Here is a 17,264-nt window from a genome sequence, read left to right on the forward strand (position 1 = left end):
TGGAAGGTTGTCATAAGGTATCTCCAGAGCCTTCTCTTCTCCAGGCTGAACAACCCCAACTCTCTCAGCCTGTCCTTATGGGAGCAGCCCTCTGATCATCTTTGTGGCCCTCTCTAGACTTGCTCCAGCAGATCCATGTCCTTCCTGTGTTCTAGGGCTCCAGGGGAGGTCTCACAAGAGCTGAGTAGAGGGAGAGAATCGCATCTGAGTGACATGGCACCTAGTATGTCGAAAGGCTGATAATAAGATAGATGGCATCTGTTTAGGTCATATATTAGATAGGATTAATGCTTCCAAAGACTTACAAGCTACAGCTTAATACTCTGCTATCTGAACACATTGGCCCTTGTAGATGTGATGAGTGTCAGCTCAAGACCCAGCACTTCTACAGCTCGAGAAAGATGGAAGCCAGACATCCAAGTGACCACAGCAAAGGATACGCACCACTCCCTTCACTGATGCAGCCTGGCAGGAAAAGGCATAAGTGACCCTCTTGTGAAGGAGCTCCTGGAGGAAGAAATCCCAGGGCAGGGGTGCTGTCCCACAGCAAACGCACACGCTCCGGTTTGCAGAGGTGAAAAACGAGCACGCTCATTTTCATAACAGTCAGAATTTTGGGCTGCAAGTTTCTTTCTGAGGAAGAACAAAATTCTTACTGACTCACACAGCTTAACTGATTTACTCTATAAATCACGTAGCTCTTTAGACTTAGCTCCTGTAGGGGGGAGTGGGATGCCCCAGACTATTAACCCTGGCAGAAAGAACCACTGCCCCCTCCCCCAGCGGGCACGCGGCATTTGCAGACATGAGCAGCCCACAGGGCTCACAGGCATTAGGTTCTTCTTATTTGTAGAGGGCCAGCTGGATCTTGTGACCTGTATAATTACCAAGGCTTTGGAAAGCAGCTCAATAGGCACATTGTGTTCTTCACTTCAGATGTGTAGTTCTGCATAGAGAGAAAAGAAATAAAACTTAGAAGTCAAGGCTCACCTCTGGGGAGTCCACAATGTCCCCAGAAAGGGACACAAGTGACTGACACAGCAAGTCCCACCGAGTTATTTAATTGGCATTGTGGGAGCTGATGAGAATTATTTATTTCCAACTCATTAGCCCACATGCTTCCTCCTTCTCTCTTGCCAATTAACAGCATTACTTAGCACTAATAGACTGCTTTCATTTTCAGGGGGCTTAAGAAGACAAATTAATCACCTCAGGATGTCTGAGAGGAACAGATGGTGATGAAGTATTAACTTTGCAATTTCACAGTGGGAAAAGCTCATGAGAGAGGGTGCTGGCAGTGTCTGGGGGACACCTGGCCCCCCTCCCCATGTCGAGTCATGGTTCTTGGCTCTCATCTCTGCTCCAAGATTCTGCTGTATCCCAGCCTCACCTCACATTGCTTTTCCTAAGCAAAACCACATGTTTTTTTCCCATTCCATCTTTAACAGGGAGTAACACCCTTCTAGAAGGCCTCTTACCTCAGCATGTCTTCAGACAGGTCATTACTGCTTTGGATTTAGAAGACTAAATGTCTATCCAATAATGCAATTAGTCCAGCTTGCCATTATTTCTTACTGGCTGTAAGCAGAGAAGTGATCAGGAAGAAATACATTCTCCTCTCCGTACAGCAGAGGCACCTATTTTTACCCCTGAAACATCTTTGGTTGCAGCTGGGGACAGAACAGCTGGTTGCCTTTTCCACCCGACTCAGAACCACGACACAGAGAAGCGTCGCTGCGCAGGACCTTGCGGCACAGCTGTACAACATGTGCTTTCTTAAGCTCTGCCTGGAAGGAAGAGAAGCTCATTCTAGAACAGGGGTTCCTACATCAAAACCCGTGCACGCAGGGCGAGATCTGCAGCCATCCACAACAGAACCAGCTCAGGATCCACGCTGTAGTGACTAAAAGTCTCTTCTAGCAGCACGAGGCCAAAGCAAGTGGTCTGTAAAGATTTTAAAACGGATATGACATCAACTAAGCAAATTTTTAGTTTTTTCTTTAAAGAACGGACTTAAATACAGAAGGTTTTTATTAAAAACATTGAGAGAATACCCTCTATTCAGTATTTAACCCTCCAGTCAAAGATTATCTCAAATAACAGCTGTGCCATGATAATAAAGTCAGTTATCGTCAAATGTCTGACAGGTTTTGGCCTCTCCTCCAGGAATGGTAACAACGAATACGGTGATACAGCTCCTGCGTTAGTAGAGCAAGGTAATAATTCAGAGCCAAAGGAATTATAACTCATTTTCAGAGCTATTTCATCAGCATTCTGAAATTAGTGTTGAACCACTGACCTAAGTATCTCAGCCTATCATCAGTCTCATGGCCATCAAGAATCACATACAGTTCAGTCCTTCTACAGACATTAGTTAGGGTCAGGGGATGCTATAATGCATCCAAAATACTGCATTAACAGGTGGCTATTCCACATTTCATGGGAAAGCAGGGACACAGAGGCCAAAGGGTTGCAATCTCAATGCACCGGTGCAGCCCACACTGAGGATTTGTGTGAAAAGCAGCCGCAGTTCGATCAGCTGTGAATGGTCCGTGAGGACTCAGGCTGGGGAGCAGAGGACACAAGATGCAATGTAAACTGGTTTTCAAATGGGTTCAAGAAAATTACAGATACTTGTCAAGCTAGGGTGAAGTCAGGGGGTGTGTTCAGCATTGACCCACTCTGTTATAAATCCAGTGTAAGGTTTTCCTTCTACTTTATTTATACTTAAAAGTAGAATGAAATGGTTTTGGATTTTCCCAAGTTAGAAAACTTTAAAAACAGGGATAGAATTCGCACGTTTACAAGAATAACACTTGAACAGAGCACAAATATGAAGAATAAACATACAACCTGACTGCATTAAAATTTTTAAAAGATTGAACACAAATGCAAAGGGAATCCAAATTATCTTTTTTTTTTTTTTTTTTTTTTAAGAGGCATCCATCATACATATGAAACAACTTCTTTTATCCAGGTAGTTATTATTCAGACAAGTATTTGTTTGTTTCCCAGATATCTATTAATATACCTTGTATTTTAATCCTTTACAAAAGCACAGGAAATCCCCAAACACAAACACTATTTTTGTTACCAACAGTGTAGTATTGTAAAGATAAGATGCCTGCAAAATGTAAGCATCTGGTTTTCTTGATTAGCAAACCCTTGGTGTCCTTTCTCCTTGCTTGTCCTTGACATTTCTCATCCAGGAGTGATAATCAGTATTTATTACTGTAACAGCTAATCCATACCAAAGCATAAACCATGGGTAATTCACACCAGAGCTGTATGAAACCTGTGAGTTCTTCCAGCTTTTATAGTACACAACAGCCAAAGCACCCAAGGGACTTTGTCATATTGTTCCAGTCCCTTCTGCAAACTATCTCTTCCTGACCAATTTCATACAGGTCCTGTTTATCATCTTCTTGGGGTTGGGGGCTTTATTTTGGAGGAGTGTTTGGGGATAGGAAGGAGAATGAAGATTCATCCATAGGTCAAATAGGTTAAAAGTGTGGATTATGATGGTCACGGGAACAAGGTACATTGGCTACTTTAAAGCTTTAGTTTGATGGTTCAGAACTTTAATTCTCCTGCCCAATTGAGGGTAAGCTATAAAACATAATATTTTGGGCCACCATAGTGCTTAAAATGCTCAAAACTTGATATTTGAAGAAAGGAAGAAATCAGTGTATGGTACTGCTTATACTCCAGGCTACAAAATAAGCCTGTATAGCAACTTTTTAGCTAAAGGCTGAATAACAGCAGAACTGAGGGGTTTTTTAGTTACTCGTTACTTCTTTACTTCTAGTAAAGCTTTAACAAAAGGAACTTTAACATCTAGGAACATTAACAAAACTTAGATGCTCACGGCTATAAAGGCATCCTGAGTAAGGCGTCATATTCCAGTGGTTTCAGACTTGGTTTGTATAAAGCTCATTTTGAATTCAAACTTCATTGGGGCCAAAGTCCCAGGGTCTGAATGAAGTTTCCTGAACTCACAGTGAGTTTCATAGGAGCCAGCTCTGAATTGTTCCACTTTGTCCAGGAATGAAAATATTATCTTGAACTACTCTGTGTAATTAAATTAGTGCGTCACAGCTGCTGGAATTAGAGATCTCCTAGATGAGATTTTAAAGCTGTTCTAAGCACCAGGGGCTCCTGTTCATAGACAAATATCAAGTGAACATGATGTAGACTGCCCACCAACTTACCGGAACAAAACTCAAAAAAAAAGATCATAACCACACATATGTAAAGAAAGAATGGATAACCCCATAGCAGGAAGTTCTCAGACGGTGCAAGTTTTCCTTTAAGATAGAAATGCATGTTCCTCCTGTCTCTTTATAAAAAAAATAGCACATTCCTAGTTTCCTGAAGAATCTTAGACATCTACATGAAGCCACATATGACACTGGAAATAATTGTCTCAGTCACCTTGACAAACCTTTCAGAACAAACAGGCTGCATTACAGCATCATAAACAGATTCTCACTGGGAAACTGTTTGCAAAGTTGCTTTCGGGAGAAAAGAAATCTTTAAGCTGCCCATAGGACCACGGCACTTGGAGCAAATAGCCTTAGAGCTGTACTTTGGTGAAGAGACAAAGTCTCACTCCTAGCAGATGTTTGACGTCAGCCCAGACAGGGAGCACAAGGTGAGCGAAGGTTGTGTGCAAACTACTGCCCACCTCTGGCTTATGCAACAATAAAAAGTAACCACTGTTCAGAATAGATGCACATCAAAAGAACTCACGGGAAATTACTTTTAATATAAGCAAACCAAAACTGCTTATAATTTGTAGGGTACGATTGTGTGACAGACTAATCTGAACAGCTTTTGTTTTATGACTCTAAAACAAGCATTTGGTAAGTAATTCACATTACATGAGTCATCTTTGGTAATACTCTACATTTGCATCAATCACTTGGTAAACATTAGTTCTAGATATTTAGAGTGGAATTCACCATAGCTACAAACTAATCTGAAAGTTGCAGGAGCATCCTCCAACCATATACCAGCTTGCAAAGGGAAGAGATCAGGCCAGCAATATCCAAATGACTTGGAGTTATGCAGCAAAAGTTAACAATTCTTGGTCTGTCTACACCAGTTTGTCATTTTGTCTACAGTTAAAGTGGGTTTACAGTCAGCATCATTATAAATTAACAGCAAAGTGTTTCCCAAAGCAATTTAAGGGATTAGGATTGAAAGCTAAGAACTTTGATTCAAGCATCATGTTCTACTTTGTTTTCTAACCCTAAATTATCAAAATACAGAAAAAAAATCATCAGTATTTTAAAAAGATGCATCATTTAGAAAAGAAGTCTCATTCCTTACAATATGCTTTCAAACTAACACAGAAAAGTAAAACCGTGCTATGTTAAATAAAGTCAAGAGCGTTCAGATGGGTTCTTCCTTGCTTTGATGTGTATTTGAGGGTCACTGAACTTTTCCCACTTATCCCGAAGTGGATTATCCACGTGTACTGCACTAACACCCAAAAGTCAGCATTTATTCACAATTTAAAAGCAGCACAGCGGTCCTACAGCTTCCTTTGGGAAACCACAGCCGTTGTACAGCTGTGCTCACTCCACTGCAGTACTGGAACGAGCACAGCAGCTCGGATATCTCAGGGAATGCATCATTGTTCTGAATGGCCTTTTTTTCCCCGTTTTATCAGAAGGTGGCTCCTCATTACTTCTCCCAGCCGGCTGAGCTGGCTCTGTCTGGAATTGTTCTATTTGAATCTCAAGGTGTTTCTGAATGGCTAACCCAAGGACTTCTGGATCCACAGACGCCCCATACACTTCCCATGTCATTCCTTCATCATCCCACCTCACTTCACGTACTGGAGATTTGGGGGCCTCCAAGTCTTGCTCCAGGTTCACCTCTGGGAACACATGCGAGTGACTTTCTGCTGCAGCTGCTGGGCTTGTTGCCACAGATTTGCATTCCATGGTTGGAAGAGTTTGTACCTGGGCATCTCTACGCTCCAGAGCTGGTTTCAGTCCTTTGGTCAGATCATTCATAGAGGTCATAGTCCACATATCCTTAGTTGTCATTACTACGTCTGCACCTTGCTGGCTGCTCAAGGCCACAGAGGCAGCCTTTGTCTCTGGAGGAGCTCTCTCCTGCTGGCCACAGTCTTGAGCATGTTGCGGTTGCTCTCCAGGAATGCTGCAGCACTTCAGGACCCTCTTGGCATCCAGGCCCGATTCACTAACTGAAGACACCAGCTTAGGATATGTCAGAATGTCTGAAGTAGGGAAGGAATGAAAATAGCCAGGTGCTGCCTGCTCTTTTCCCGACTCGCTAACCGAGCACACCAGCCGCGGAACAAGTTGGATGGATGGTATGGGCAAAGAATGGCAGTAGGCAGGGACAGTGGCATCTACTTTCATACAAGGCTCCTGCCTTGTATGACAGGACCTTGCAGAATTGTTATGAACCGTCATCACCATGGGCGAGTATGTAGAGTTAGGAATGTTGCCATAAGTCAGGCCACCATGAATAATCCCAGGGGCCTGACTGAACATTGTCCTGTTTGAGAAACCATTTCCAGGCACGTGGGGTCCTAGAACAGCAGCGTGAAATGTTCTGGGATCTGTGTAAACAGTAGTATTACGTGGAATACCACTGCTGTCAAAGCTATTGGTAGGTACTTTTTGGTCTCTAGGTAGAACTGGAAGATGAGTTACAAGATTTTGATAGTGAGATGCATTTTCATTTGTTTCTGAGCCATACCTCTGTGTTTGGAAAGACATCCTAGTCTCTGGTGGACCATGCCCGCTGCTAGAAGAACTTAGGCTGGAATGAGTAGCACTGGTTTCTATATAAGTGACGTAAGTCTGCTGTTTGCAGCTGCAAGTTAAGTCTGAGCGGCTTCTCTGAAGGGCAGTTCCTGGTTCTTCCATTTCATACAGGCTTTGCTGGTGTACGATGCCAGCTGAAGGAACATTATCAACAGTGCTGCTCTTTACACACATCTTGATGTGCCCTGCTTCCCAGGATGCTGGGGACTGTTCAGTGATAAGAAAATGGTTTGTAGTCTTAGTTCTGCTCTGTGAATTGTCATCAGCTGACTGATTGCTTTTGGTTCGGACCACTGATCCGAGTCCCGTCATCCCAGGCTGCAAGGACCATCCAGGACTTGGCACACTTCTGGCATCACTCTCATTTCCCAGGGTATGGCAGATGGTGCTACTGTGGCTTTTCTTCAGCTCCTGTTTCTTGCTCTGCCTTTCCTCTAAACTTGATTGCCCGGTACAGGCCAGACTCGAGGAGCTCTTTGACAGGGGGAGACTGTTGACGTTCAAGAGCCCATGACAAGAAGAACTTAGTGCATCCTGGTAGGAATGAGTGTGGAGCTGGTGGCTGTCAGCTGACATGGCAAAAAAGAGAGATCTGCAAGAAACAGTGGAGAAAAAAACAATGTGAGAAGGAAATACATGCACTGGAAACTATAATCTCTGTGGACTTTTTGCCTGGGAATTCGCTTTTCACAGCTGACAAATACTCTTTAAAAAGCACTTTCCTGTAGTTTCTGTGTGCTTAGTTTCCATTTTCAGTTTCCACAAAGGGTTTTTCCTGAATTAGATTCAGAATTTATAGAAATTCTGGTTTTTTTCCATTTCATAAAACACAAAGGGGAAAAAAACTCTTCTCTGTTTCTACCTTTTAACAATAGGAATCTCAGCATTACCAAGTATCATCTGCCCTGAATGCACTAGAGCCATTTTTGGGACATCCAGAGATGTCATATAACTTAAGCAAAGATAGAAGCATTTTTAAACAAGACTGCTTTTCACCACGGTGTTCAGTAGCCAACAATGTTAACTGTAATGTCAAAAACAAAAAAACTGTTTGGTTTTTCATCTCTTGACATTGCCACTCAGTCACTTCTGTCATTAGAAAACAATTGTGTCTACTGGTGGGTGTTGTATCCTGTATGTTGTTAACATTTACCTTAGCACTTACACATATAAGAGAAGTTTCAAGTGAAGATTTGAATCTACCCAGATTTTGTGATCCATTTTTGTCAATGGATTGGATCTTGCGCTGATTTATTACTCACATTCCCTTGGTGTCACAGAGGTCTTTCAACATTTGTATAACTAAGCTATATTAATGCTAATGTAAAATGCTAATGTATCACTGTCTACACACATACCTATAAATACATCTCTTTCCTAAAAGAGCCTGTTCTGTTGAACAAAAAAAAAAAAATAGAGCATTTATTCAGTTTAGTCTGAAAAAATTTACCTACAAGGACAGGCTGAGAGAGCTGGAGTTGTTCAGCCTGGAGAAGAGAAGGCTCCAGGGAGACCTTAGAGCAGCCTCCCAGTGCGTAAAGGGGTGTACAGGAAATATGGGGACAGGCATTTTAGCAAGAGCTGTGGTGACAGGGCAAGGAGTAATGGTTTTAAACTAAGGGAGGGGAGATCTAGATTGGATATAAGGAAGATATTTTTTACAATGAGGGTCGTGAAACACAGGAAGAGATTGCCTGGGTGGGTAGTGGCTGCCCCATCCCCAGAGGTGTTCAAGGCCAGGTTGGATGAAGCTTTGAACAACCTGATCCAGTGGGAGGTGTCCCTGCCCATGGCAGGGTCGTTGGAACTGGATGATTTTTAAGGTCCCTTTCAGACCAAACTACTCTATGATTCTATGTAAGCCCATACCCACCTTCCCATCCCTGTAAACATTCAAGATCAGGTTGGATGGGGCTCTTAACCTTAATCTAGTTAAAGATGTCCCTGCTGCTGGAATGATGACCTGTGAAGGTTCATTCCAACCCAAAGCCTTCTATGATTCATTGCTTCCAGAACAAGTACTATGGGATATTTTGTCGTGTAGAAGTCTAGTGGAAGCCTCAAGTTGTCACTTTAGAGAGCTTTCACTCGGATGCAGTCTATACACTCTGCCTGCCTACCAGGACTTGTACAGAAACCTTCACAATTTCTTGTAAACTGTACCACTGAAATAAAAATGAACATGTGGAACAAGAAAGATGCATACATGTGGTGGACGAAAGCACTCTGTAAAAATAACAGGAAAGCTCTCTCATAACACCAAGAGACCAGTAGCTGCAAGGGCTCACATTCAAACCTCTCAGTGAGAAGCTTTTGATATGTGATCCTTTTAATATGATATGTACAGGCTCAGAGTCATCTACCAACATAATTGATAGAGAGCACTCCTTTTGCTCCATCCACAAACCAAAAGCTCCACTACTGATCCAGACAGCTATCAGTGCTTACACATGTAATTCCATTTTTGTGGTGAACCTTGGCAAGCTAATAGTTCAGGCTGCATTTTTCCCATCACCTGAAATCCACTTGTGTTGGCCTTTTCCCATAATGAAATTAAATTGAGCAAGACATTAAAAAATAACGATATTTGCAATCGCATCTTTGAGAAGCTTCTCATTGTGGGCTGTGTAGCAGGGACTGGGCTTGCTCAGATATGGACTGTGTGCAGGAAAAAGGCAGTTTCCCTTCTTTCACGTGTGGTTGTTTAGCTAGAAGTTAAGCTTACCACAGACTGGCCCCTGCACCAAGCCTGCTCAGTATGCCACAACCTCTCTGGACTTCATGGGATGGTGGCATCTAGGGACAACACACAAGCATATATTTTTTTCCAGGAATGGAACTTCAGATTCCTGGGTTAAAGGCACCGCTGAGTGCAGCAGCAGTCAATAGCGACTGCTTCTTGCCCAGTTGGCCATCAATGTAGGTCTGCTTTTTCAAAAGTCCTCACAGAATCTCACTCAACACTAGGAAGAGAAGCAAGCACTGGGAAAGGGACAGTTTTCAAACACTTCGCTCATCTCCTCCAGCATATTATCTGTCCTGCAGCCCCTTACACGCCTGGCTATGGTCTGCCACATAGACTTCAAAGGAGTCAATAGGATTAAACACCAGAGCACAGCTGCCTGCAAGGTGAAGACTTTACGTTTAATCTCTTTGAAAGATAACAGCTGTGAAGGCGTGCACACACACACTGGGGTGAGAGAACGTTTACTAATGGGAATCCTCAGTCACAAATATTGAGTCTCAGGTGAAGGGCAGCTTTAAACATATCCTGTAACAAAGGATATAAGGCTGTGCAGACTTCGACGAGCTCTCTCACAAAGTTTACAAGGTTCAAATAAGTATATGTACACAGATACCAAGGCCTCTATTTGCTCTCTTCATGCAGCATTGCTGCAGAAACCTCTGTAACTGGAAGAAGTGATGCAATTTGAGATCGATTCAGCAGCTGGATGTGAAGAAACTCATTCAGATGAATGAAACAGTCCAAATAGATTGACATTACTGAAAACATCATCCAGTGTAATGTTTGCAATGAAACCTTCAAAGAAAACTGAAGTGATTTATTTTAACCCTGTCCATATAGAACTCCAACTGCAGATAAAATTAAGACCAAACATGGGCCAATGCCACATCTTACATACGTACAAATGCATACGTAATGTTACAACTAGCAGCTATCAACACCATCTGAACATCTTTGCTCAGACAGACCAGCGTTCCACACCAGCACAGTTGTAACAATTACCCTGTGAGTTCTGGACCTTAAAAACAACGGGAACAATCATCAGTTAAGTAAAACAGCATCTGCCCTGATGCTTTATGATATAGTTAAGGATAGGGAGAAAAAACAGTAGAAAAGAAAACAAAGCCCCATTCTGACAAAAATTCCTTTAGAATAATTTACTTTCCTATCATGTTGAAATCCAAAGTTATGTTTTCCCAGAGAAGCTGAACACTTGCCCATTTATAGGCTGCCCATTGCTCTCCCTCTCCACGTTCTGTTCGTTTTCCCCACTCTGGAAACACCTATGAGCCCTTACACAGCCAGGACACTTTGCCCACCTGGCAAAGGCAGGGCCCTGAGCCAGACTTGCACACGTGGAGCTCTGCACGGAGGGTGATGGCTGCAGAACAATCAGGTATCTGCTTGACTTGGCCTTTCCTCACCTCTGCTGCAGCCAGATGTTACCACAGCATTTCACAGTAGCACAGGTGAGCATGCAAGCCTCTCACAAACTACATCAACTTGCTGACCCTCATTTTTATCTCTCCTCTCCCTCTCCCCTCCTCTCCTCTCTTTTCCTTTCTTTCCCTTTTGCTTTTCTTTCTTTTTTTAATTTTTTTTTAAGCTGACCTACTACACCAAATCATCGATCCAGCCACATGGATACTAATGGGATAAACTCAGAGCAACCCTGTACATGCTGTGCCCTTCTTCCTAGGGCTTTGGAAATGCAGATGGGGAGAGGCTCTTTATCAGGGAGTGCAGTGATAGGATGGAGGATGCTGGTTGAAGCTGAAAGAATAGATTTAGATGAGATATTATGAAGAACTGTTTTCCTGTGAGGGTGGGGAGGCACTGGCACAGGTTGCCCAGGGAAGCTGTGGCTGCTCCATCCCTGGAGGTGTTCAAGACCAGGTTGGATGGGGCTTTGAGCAACCTGATTCAGGGGAAGGTGTCCCTGCCCATGGCAGGGTGGGTGGAACTGGAGAGGTTTTAAGGTCCCTTTCAGCCCAAACCATTCTATGATTCTACGCAAGCCCATACTAACCTTCCCACACTCTCTCTGCTTCACGTGTGAGATGCCGGTTCTGGTACACAAAAACTCTGACGTGTACATCTGCGTTCCTGCAGAAGAGACACGCTGCTGCGTGAGCAAACACCAGAGCTGCTGTTCTCCTGACACGAGCTCATGCTCATGCATCCAGCTGCTGCCTTCCACGAAGGGGTTGAGGCAGGATGCCTGGAGGGTTATACCAGCTGATATACTGGAGAGGGGCTGGTGGCAGGTACTGGGAGAGGTGTCACAAACTTCTTAAAAAACGCAAACATGGAACCTCTCCAATGTCATAGTCATGCAATGCCATTGCATTTGGTGAATCAGCTAATCAGGAATGGATTTCTCATGTGAAACATGGAGATAAACACAGCTGAGGTAGTGGGTCCTTAGAGACCTGAAACAACTCTTTTGAGCATGTTGGGCAGAGAAGACTGCTTTGCTTAACTCTGCCTTTTAAAAAGTAAATACATAATTTGTAAGGAAGTAGTTTTATTCAACAATACCTGTTGTAGGTTCTGAGTTGATCTGAGAGATTTTCCTTTGCTAATTCAAGGGAAATCTTCACCTGGATACGCAAACCAGAAAACATGAACTTCCTGACAGATACCTTGCTATGAATATATAGAAAATTGTTAGGAAAGCAGAGAAAGGATTAGGATAGAAATGGAATTAACATCCACTATTTTTGGCTTAGCTTCAGATAGCTTATGAGGGGATCTAGGCTGCTTTCACTAATTCCACTGAACTACTTTAAAGCAACAAATTTGTATTTTGCTATGACTTATGATTAAAGTTGTGACCTATTTAATGCACCAGTAAATTTAGTCCCAAAATATTAAATATAATGTATGTTATCAACTGAAAGGCATTCACTGGTAAATTAACTATGAATTAAAAATTCTTCAATATTTTTATACTCTATGCAAGTACTTTTAATTACAGTTTTGACAACAAACACGAGTAGATAGCGTGTGGAATAATTTTTTACAATCATGTCAATATACAGAGCAAGCTTTCACGTAAGATAATAATACCACATGATACTACAGTACTTAGCTCCTGCATTTTATATTTGCTACCGATTGCTTTTTTCTCTGCATTGGCAGGCTTCAAAAGAGAGTGACAGGATAAACAAGACATCCACAAAACAAACCATAGAATCATAGAGTGGTTTGGGTTAGAAGGGGCCTTAAAGCCCATCCAGTTCCAACCTCCCACTGGATAAAGTTGCTCCAAGCCCCATCCAACCTGGCCTTGGACACCTCCAGGGATGGGGCAGCTACAGCTTCTCTGGGCAACCTGGGCCAATGCCTCACCATTCTCACGGCAAAACATTTCTTCCTAATATCTCATCAAAATCTCCCCTCTTTCACCTTCAAATGATAAAATTTTAGCTTTTATAACAAGGAGAGTAACATGGGATGTTTAACATAAGACAATCTGTTAATAACAAAAGAAATCCAGCCATGCTTGCATTTCCTCCAACGAGCAAAGAAAAAAAACCTACAAAATGCCATAAAAGTAACACAGCTGCTGGATATTTTATCCCAGGAAAGGATTTTTTTTCTGAGTACTGTCTCAAGGAAAAATCTGCACCATAACTTAGTAAGCTGCAGGACACTGTGCTCTTTTGTAAGTTCTCTGTTACTACAGGAACTAAAGCTACTGCGAGGCAGTATGAATTGCCTGCTCGTAAACAATACAAGTTAGCTGCAGAATTTGGAAAGAGACAAAAAGAAATTTAATGTAAAATTAAATACTCTTTACTAGAAGAATACATGCAGTGCCGGAGATTGACTTCACTAACCTTTCTACAGTTTTCTTTTGCTTTATATATCTGCAATGGTCAACTCATAAACCAACAAGACTTGTAATAGTGAGTAAAAGCTGTTCCACCCTTCTTCACTGTGCTGGTCGTACAATCAATACACATATATGTATATATATTTTTTCCTTCATACGTTTCATTTTATGCTTTCAAAACTAGCATCTGGCTGCAAAATAAGTGATAAAATCAACCAGTTTCTGAGTAGACAGCAATACAATGCAAGTGTGGAATTCCTGCATTCCCCACTAGGGTGGGGAAGCACTGGCAAAGGTTGCTCAGAGAAGTCGTAGCTGCCCCATCCCTGGATTTGTTCAAGGCCAGGTTGGATGGAGCTTTGAGCAACCTGATCCAGTGGGAGGTGTCCCTGCCCATGAAAGGGGAGTGGAACTAGATGGGCTTTAAGGTCCCTTCCAACCCAACCCATTCCATGAGTCTATGAATTTGGAAGAGTTAGGTATTTTGATCCATATCAAAACTTTTGGATGGTAACTGTTAATTTTGGGTACTGACCAGGACCCTCCATGGAGACCTCTGGTACTTTTTGAGAAGTTGCAAAGCATTTGATTGTTCCGGACCCGCTGTGCATCAGCACTTGGTAACCTGTACAATAATCAGCTTCATAACACAAACACAGAATTCCTGCAATAGCAGCAAACTCCCATTCAAATGCATGTATATTTTATACAAGGAGAATAGTGTGACTTTAATTAACTTAGGAGATTCACTGGAACAGAAGGCTGCTATATATAGTTTTTTAACTCTATTTAATCTAATTACAAACACCATGGTTATAGATTTGAAAAAGCAAGAGCATTTTATGGTTAAAGTAAGCAAACTTTAATTACAACCTAAGGGGCAGCTGTCACTCAGCCACAGACACTGTTGACACCAGCCTGGGACACAAGACAGTACCTGCAGAAATAACTAAATTTCTGCCTAAACAACCAAGTTACCTTTGGCATGAGAAGCACTGCAGCACTTCCATGTTGTGTTCTCTCAGGTCCAGTCTTTTAAGAAATTCATCTTCCTTACTGGCATCTACGACTGAACTTCTAGGATTGATGTGTACCATTGTAAAATGACATAAAAAGGAACATAATCTAAGATGATATTAATTTCTTTCAGAGCTGCCCTCATTTTAAAGAGGCTTATACTACCTAAATTAAAAAAAAACAGAGTACGGTCACATTTAAAATGTTGTCCCTGCTTGCCCACATTAAGACTTACCAGTAACTGGCATGAAATAAAAAAAATCTGGTTTGCACTTCCACAAAGGCTGCCATGCTGGTATTACAGACCTGATGGTCTCTCCCCAGCTACACTTCCCTGAAAGAAATACTCCATTAATTGTAATCACAAGCTTCTGCTGTTGGGCAGGGGAGTGAAACCACTTGAAAGGCATTGGCAAAACAGGATTAGCCATGGTAAAAAGCTTAGAGATTGAAGTGTCTGGGATTAGGGGGGTTTTGGTGGTTTTAATAGTTATTATATTTTGGTGAGGTATAAGGGAAAGGAAGAAATATAGGAGCTATAACAGGGCAAAAGATACCAGGGAACTCAAGGAATTTATCTAAATTCTGTGAATACAACTATATCAATGCAACTACATTAGTATAGAACGTGGCTGACACCCCAATTACTTAACCTTTAATCCATCATCTTTCTTTAGGCTTTCCATTTCGGAATACCATTATAAATGAACTGCACCTTGTTCAGTTCAATCTGCTAACACACTCTTGCAAATATTTTGGGTCATCTTCTATTTCCAAGTTCCATACAGATCTACAGGACAGATTGAGCTGAGCATCTACAAATACCATCAGACGCACACAACAGACAAGCGTGTGCTGTGTATGAAAGTGAATGGGATCATTTTTCCATTCCGGACCACTAAAAGCAGCAGTAACTGCAGTGCACGTCACCAGGACCATGCTTCACTTGGAGGAGAAGGAAGAGAAGTACATTTGACAGGGTAGAAAACACAACAGCAGAACCGTTGTGACACACAGAAAAAGCATAGATGGTGTGTTTTGCATAGATATAAGCTGGCAAGTCACAGCTTTGCTTTAATTTCTGTTAATTAGCGCCTTGTCTACCACATTTTTCTACAGGACTTTTTCTTTTCCCTATCTGAAGGTGAGCACACCAGACAGATGTGTCTCTGCGTTGACTGGCAACCCCATGCAAAGGAATGAATCCCCTTCTTACCGAGTAACCCTCACCTGTCTCCTTACTGGGGACACAGGCAGAGTCCCCTTCCCAAACACTGAGTAGCCTGGTGACCAGTATCCAGGGATAACAAAATAGTTTCTGTGTCAGAAAGTGAGTGGATTCAAACATTTATCTATACATTCACCTCAGGGCTGAACGACAAGGCCATTGTGTCCACAATTATCCAAACAGCATAAGAAAAGTCACACAAGAGGATGAGCATTTGCTTTTAAGAAACAGGCAGGGCAGCCCACAGCCCTGATAGAGTCTGAGCCAGGAGAGCAGAGCTGGGAACTCTAAATTCTGACATGAAAAAGGCTAAAAAGAGACTGACATGAGAGGAGAGCCAGAGAAGGATGAACTAAAGGCTATTCTAACGACAACATGAATTGTATTCCTAGGAAGGGGAATTCATATGGGGCTGTAAAGAAATTATTGGGAAACCAGTGCGGAGTGGACTCCATCACAAGGGAGGCATGTGTAGGGATGCCGTCCTGAGGCAACCACATGATCCACTGTGCAACTGTGTGTCCTCTTTGCCACCTTTCTTTATTTAATCATCTGTCCCAGAAATAACTAGGGATCTAAATTTATAGGCAAAACATTACTCCCACTATGTGCACATAGACATACCACAGTGTACAAGCTGCTCTGCAATACACCCAAAGCTAAAATATGAGATATTGTAGTCATATTCGATGCTCACTGTTAGTATTTGACAGCTCACTTCTTTAAAGCTTGTCTCTTCAGTCAGAAGACTAAAAACATTTTCATTACAAATGAAATATGCAGATATGGTCATGTAATCAGCTGTTTTCAGCAGCTGGGGCTTTAAAAAGGCATCAAATATTATGACAGCAGGCAACACTGACCTAGAGTCACGCTCAGAGTGAACAGTGTGTGCCTGCAGAAGTGGTGCATTAACGTAATTGCCTTGCTGGTTTAAGCGGAATTATGCAAAATGAAACTGTTAATTCAGCTGCCGGGTTTATGCTGTTTGGAATTGCTGGCTACTAATGTCCACTGGCAGTACAAAAGTCCTGAGAGAGAAGCATTTCATAATTTCTTTAGGAATTAATCTTTAATGCACAAAATTTGCAGTGACCTCACTACATTTGGATTTATTTCTGAGAGACAGACACTAGTAAACCTTTTCTTTTTCACAGCAGAGGATCAAATCCTATTCCATCACATCCAGTTTGGAGGGGACAGGGCCAGCCTGCTATTGAACGACTCATCCTCCTCAGAGCTCCCTTTTTGGGTCCACTCTTCTGTCCTGCACAGACCACCAAAGCAAACCCAGCCATCTGGAACTCTGCAAAACCACATGGCCATGGCTTGCTCAGCAAGCCTTGCCCCATCAGAGACCCAGCTCCGCAAACTGTGTCAGTCAGTTACCTGTGAAGCATTATGAACTTAAAAAGCACACCGAAAACCAAAAGCGCACTTAAAGCCTGCTTCCAATCTCACAGTTACATCTTAATGCAACCTTCACAGAGGCCCACAGTTCGCTTGTCCAAAAAACTCCACCTAAACTGGCTAAGTTATTAAAATATCTACTTGTCAATTCATAGAATCATTAAGGTTGGAAAAGACCTCTAAGATCATCAAGTCTAACTGTCAGCCCAACAC

General features: G+C 42.3%; 1 protein-coding gene and 1 long non-coding RNA gene across 7 annotated transcripts in view; both read right to left on the minus strand.

The window, feature by feature from the left end:
• Window positions 1-520: 520 nt before the first annotated feature.
• Window positions 521-1,611, minus strand: LOC138724191 (uncharacterized). Its single transcript, XR_011337988.1, has 2 exons — window positions 1,479-1,611; window positions 521-946 (listed from the first exon to the last, which is right to left on the minus strand). It is a non-coding gene; the product is annotated as an uncharacterized lncRNA (long non-coding RNA).
• A 1,303-nt stretch (window positions 1,612-2,914) lies between these two features.
• The window catches only part of GPRIN2 (G protein regulated inducer of neurite outgrowth 2), a 34,330-nt gene continuing 19,980 nt past the window's right edge, over window positions 2,915-17,264 (minus strand). For 5 of the 6 annotated variants that reach the window (XM_069863984.1, XM_069863985.1, XM_069863982.1 and 2 more), the window contains one exon: window positions 2,915-7,401. In XM_069863984.1, the coding sequence (XP_069720085.1) occupies window positions 5,583-7,385 (1,803 nt within the window). In that variant the 5' untranslated portion in view covers window positions 7,386-7,401 and the 3' untranslated portion in view covers window positions 2,915-5,582. Of the gene's footprint in view, window positions 7,402-12,096; window positions 12,118-17,264 lie in introns of those variants that run through there. The other variant, XM_069863981.1, reaches the window with a different exon arrangement.

This window comes from Phaenicophaeus curvirostris, chromosome 9 (genome assembly GCF_032191515.1).
Source record: "Phaenicophaeus curvirostris isolate KB17595 chromosome 9, BPBGC_Pcur_1.0, whole genome shotgun sequence".
Lineage (NCBI taxonomy): Eukaryota > Metazoa > Chordata > Aves > Cuculiformes > Cuculidae > Phaenicophaeus > Phaenicophaeus curvirostris.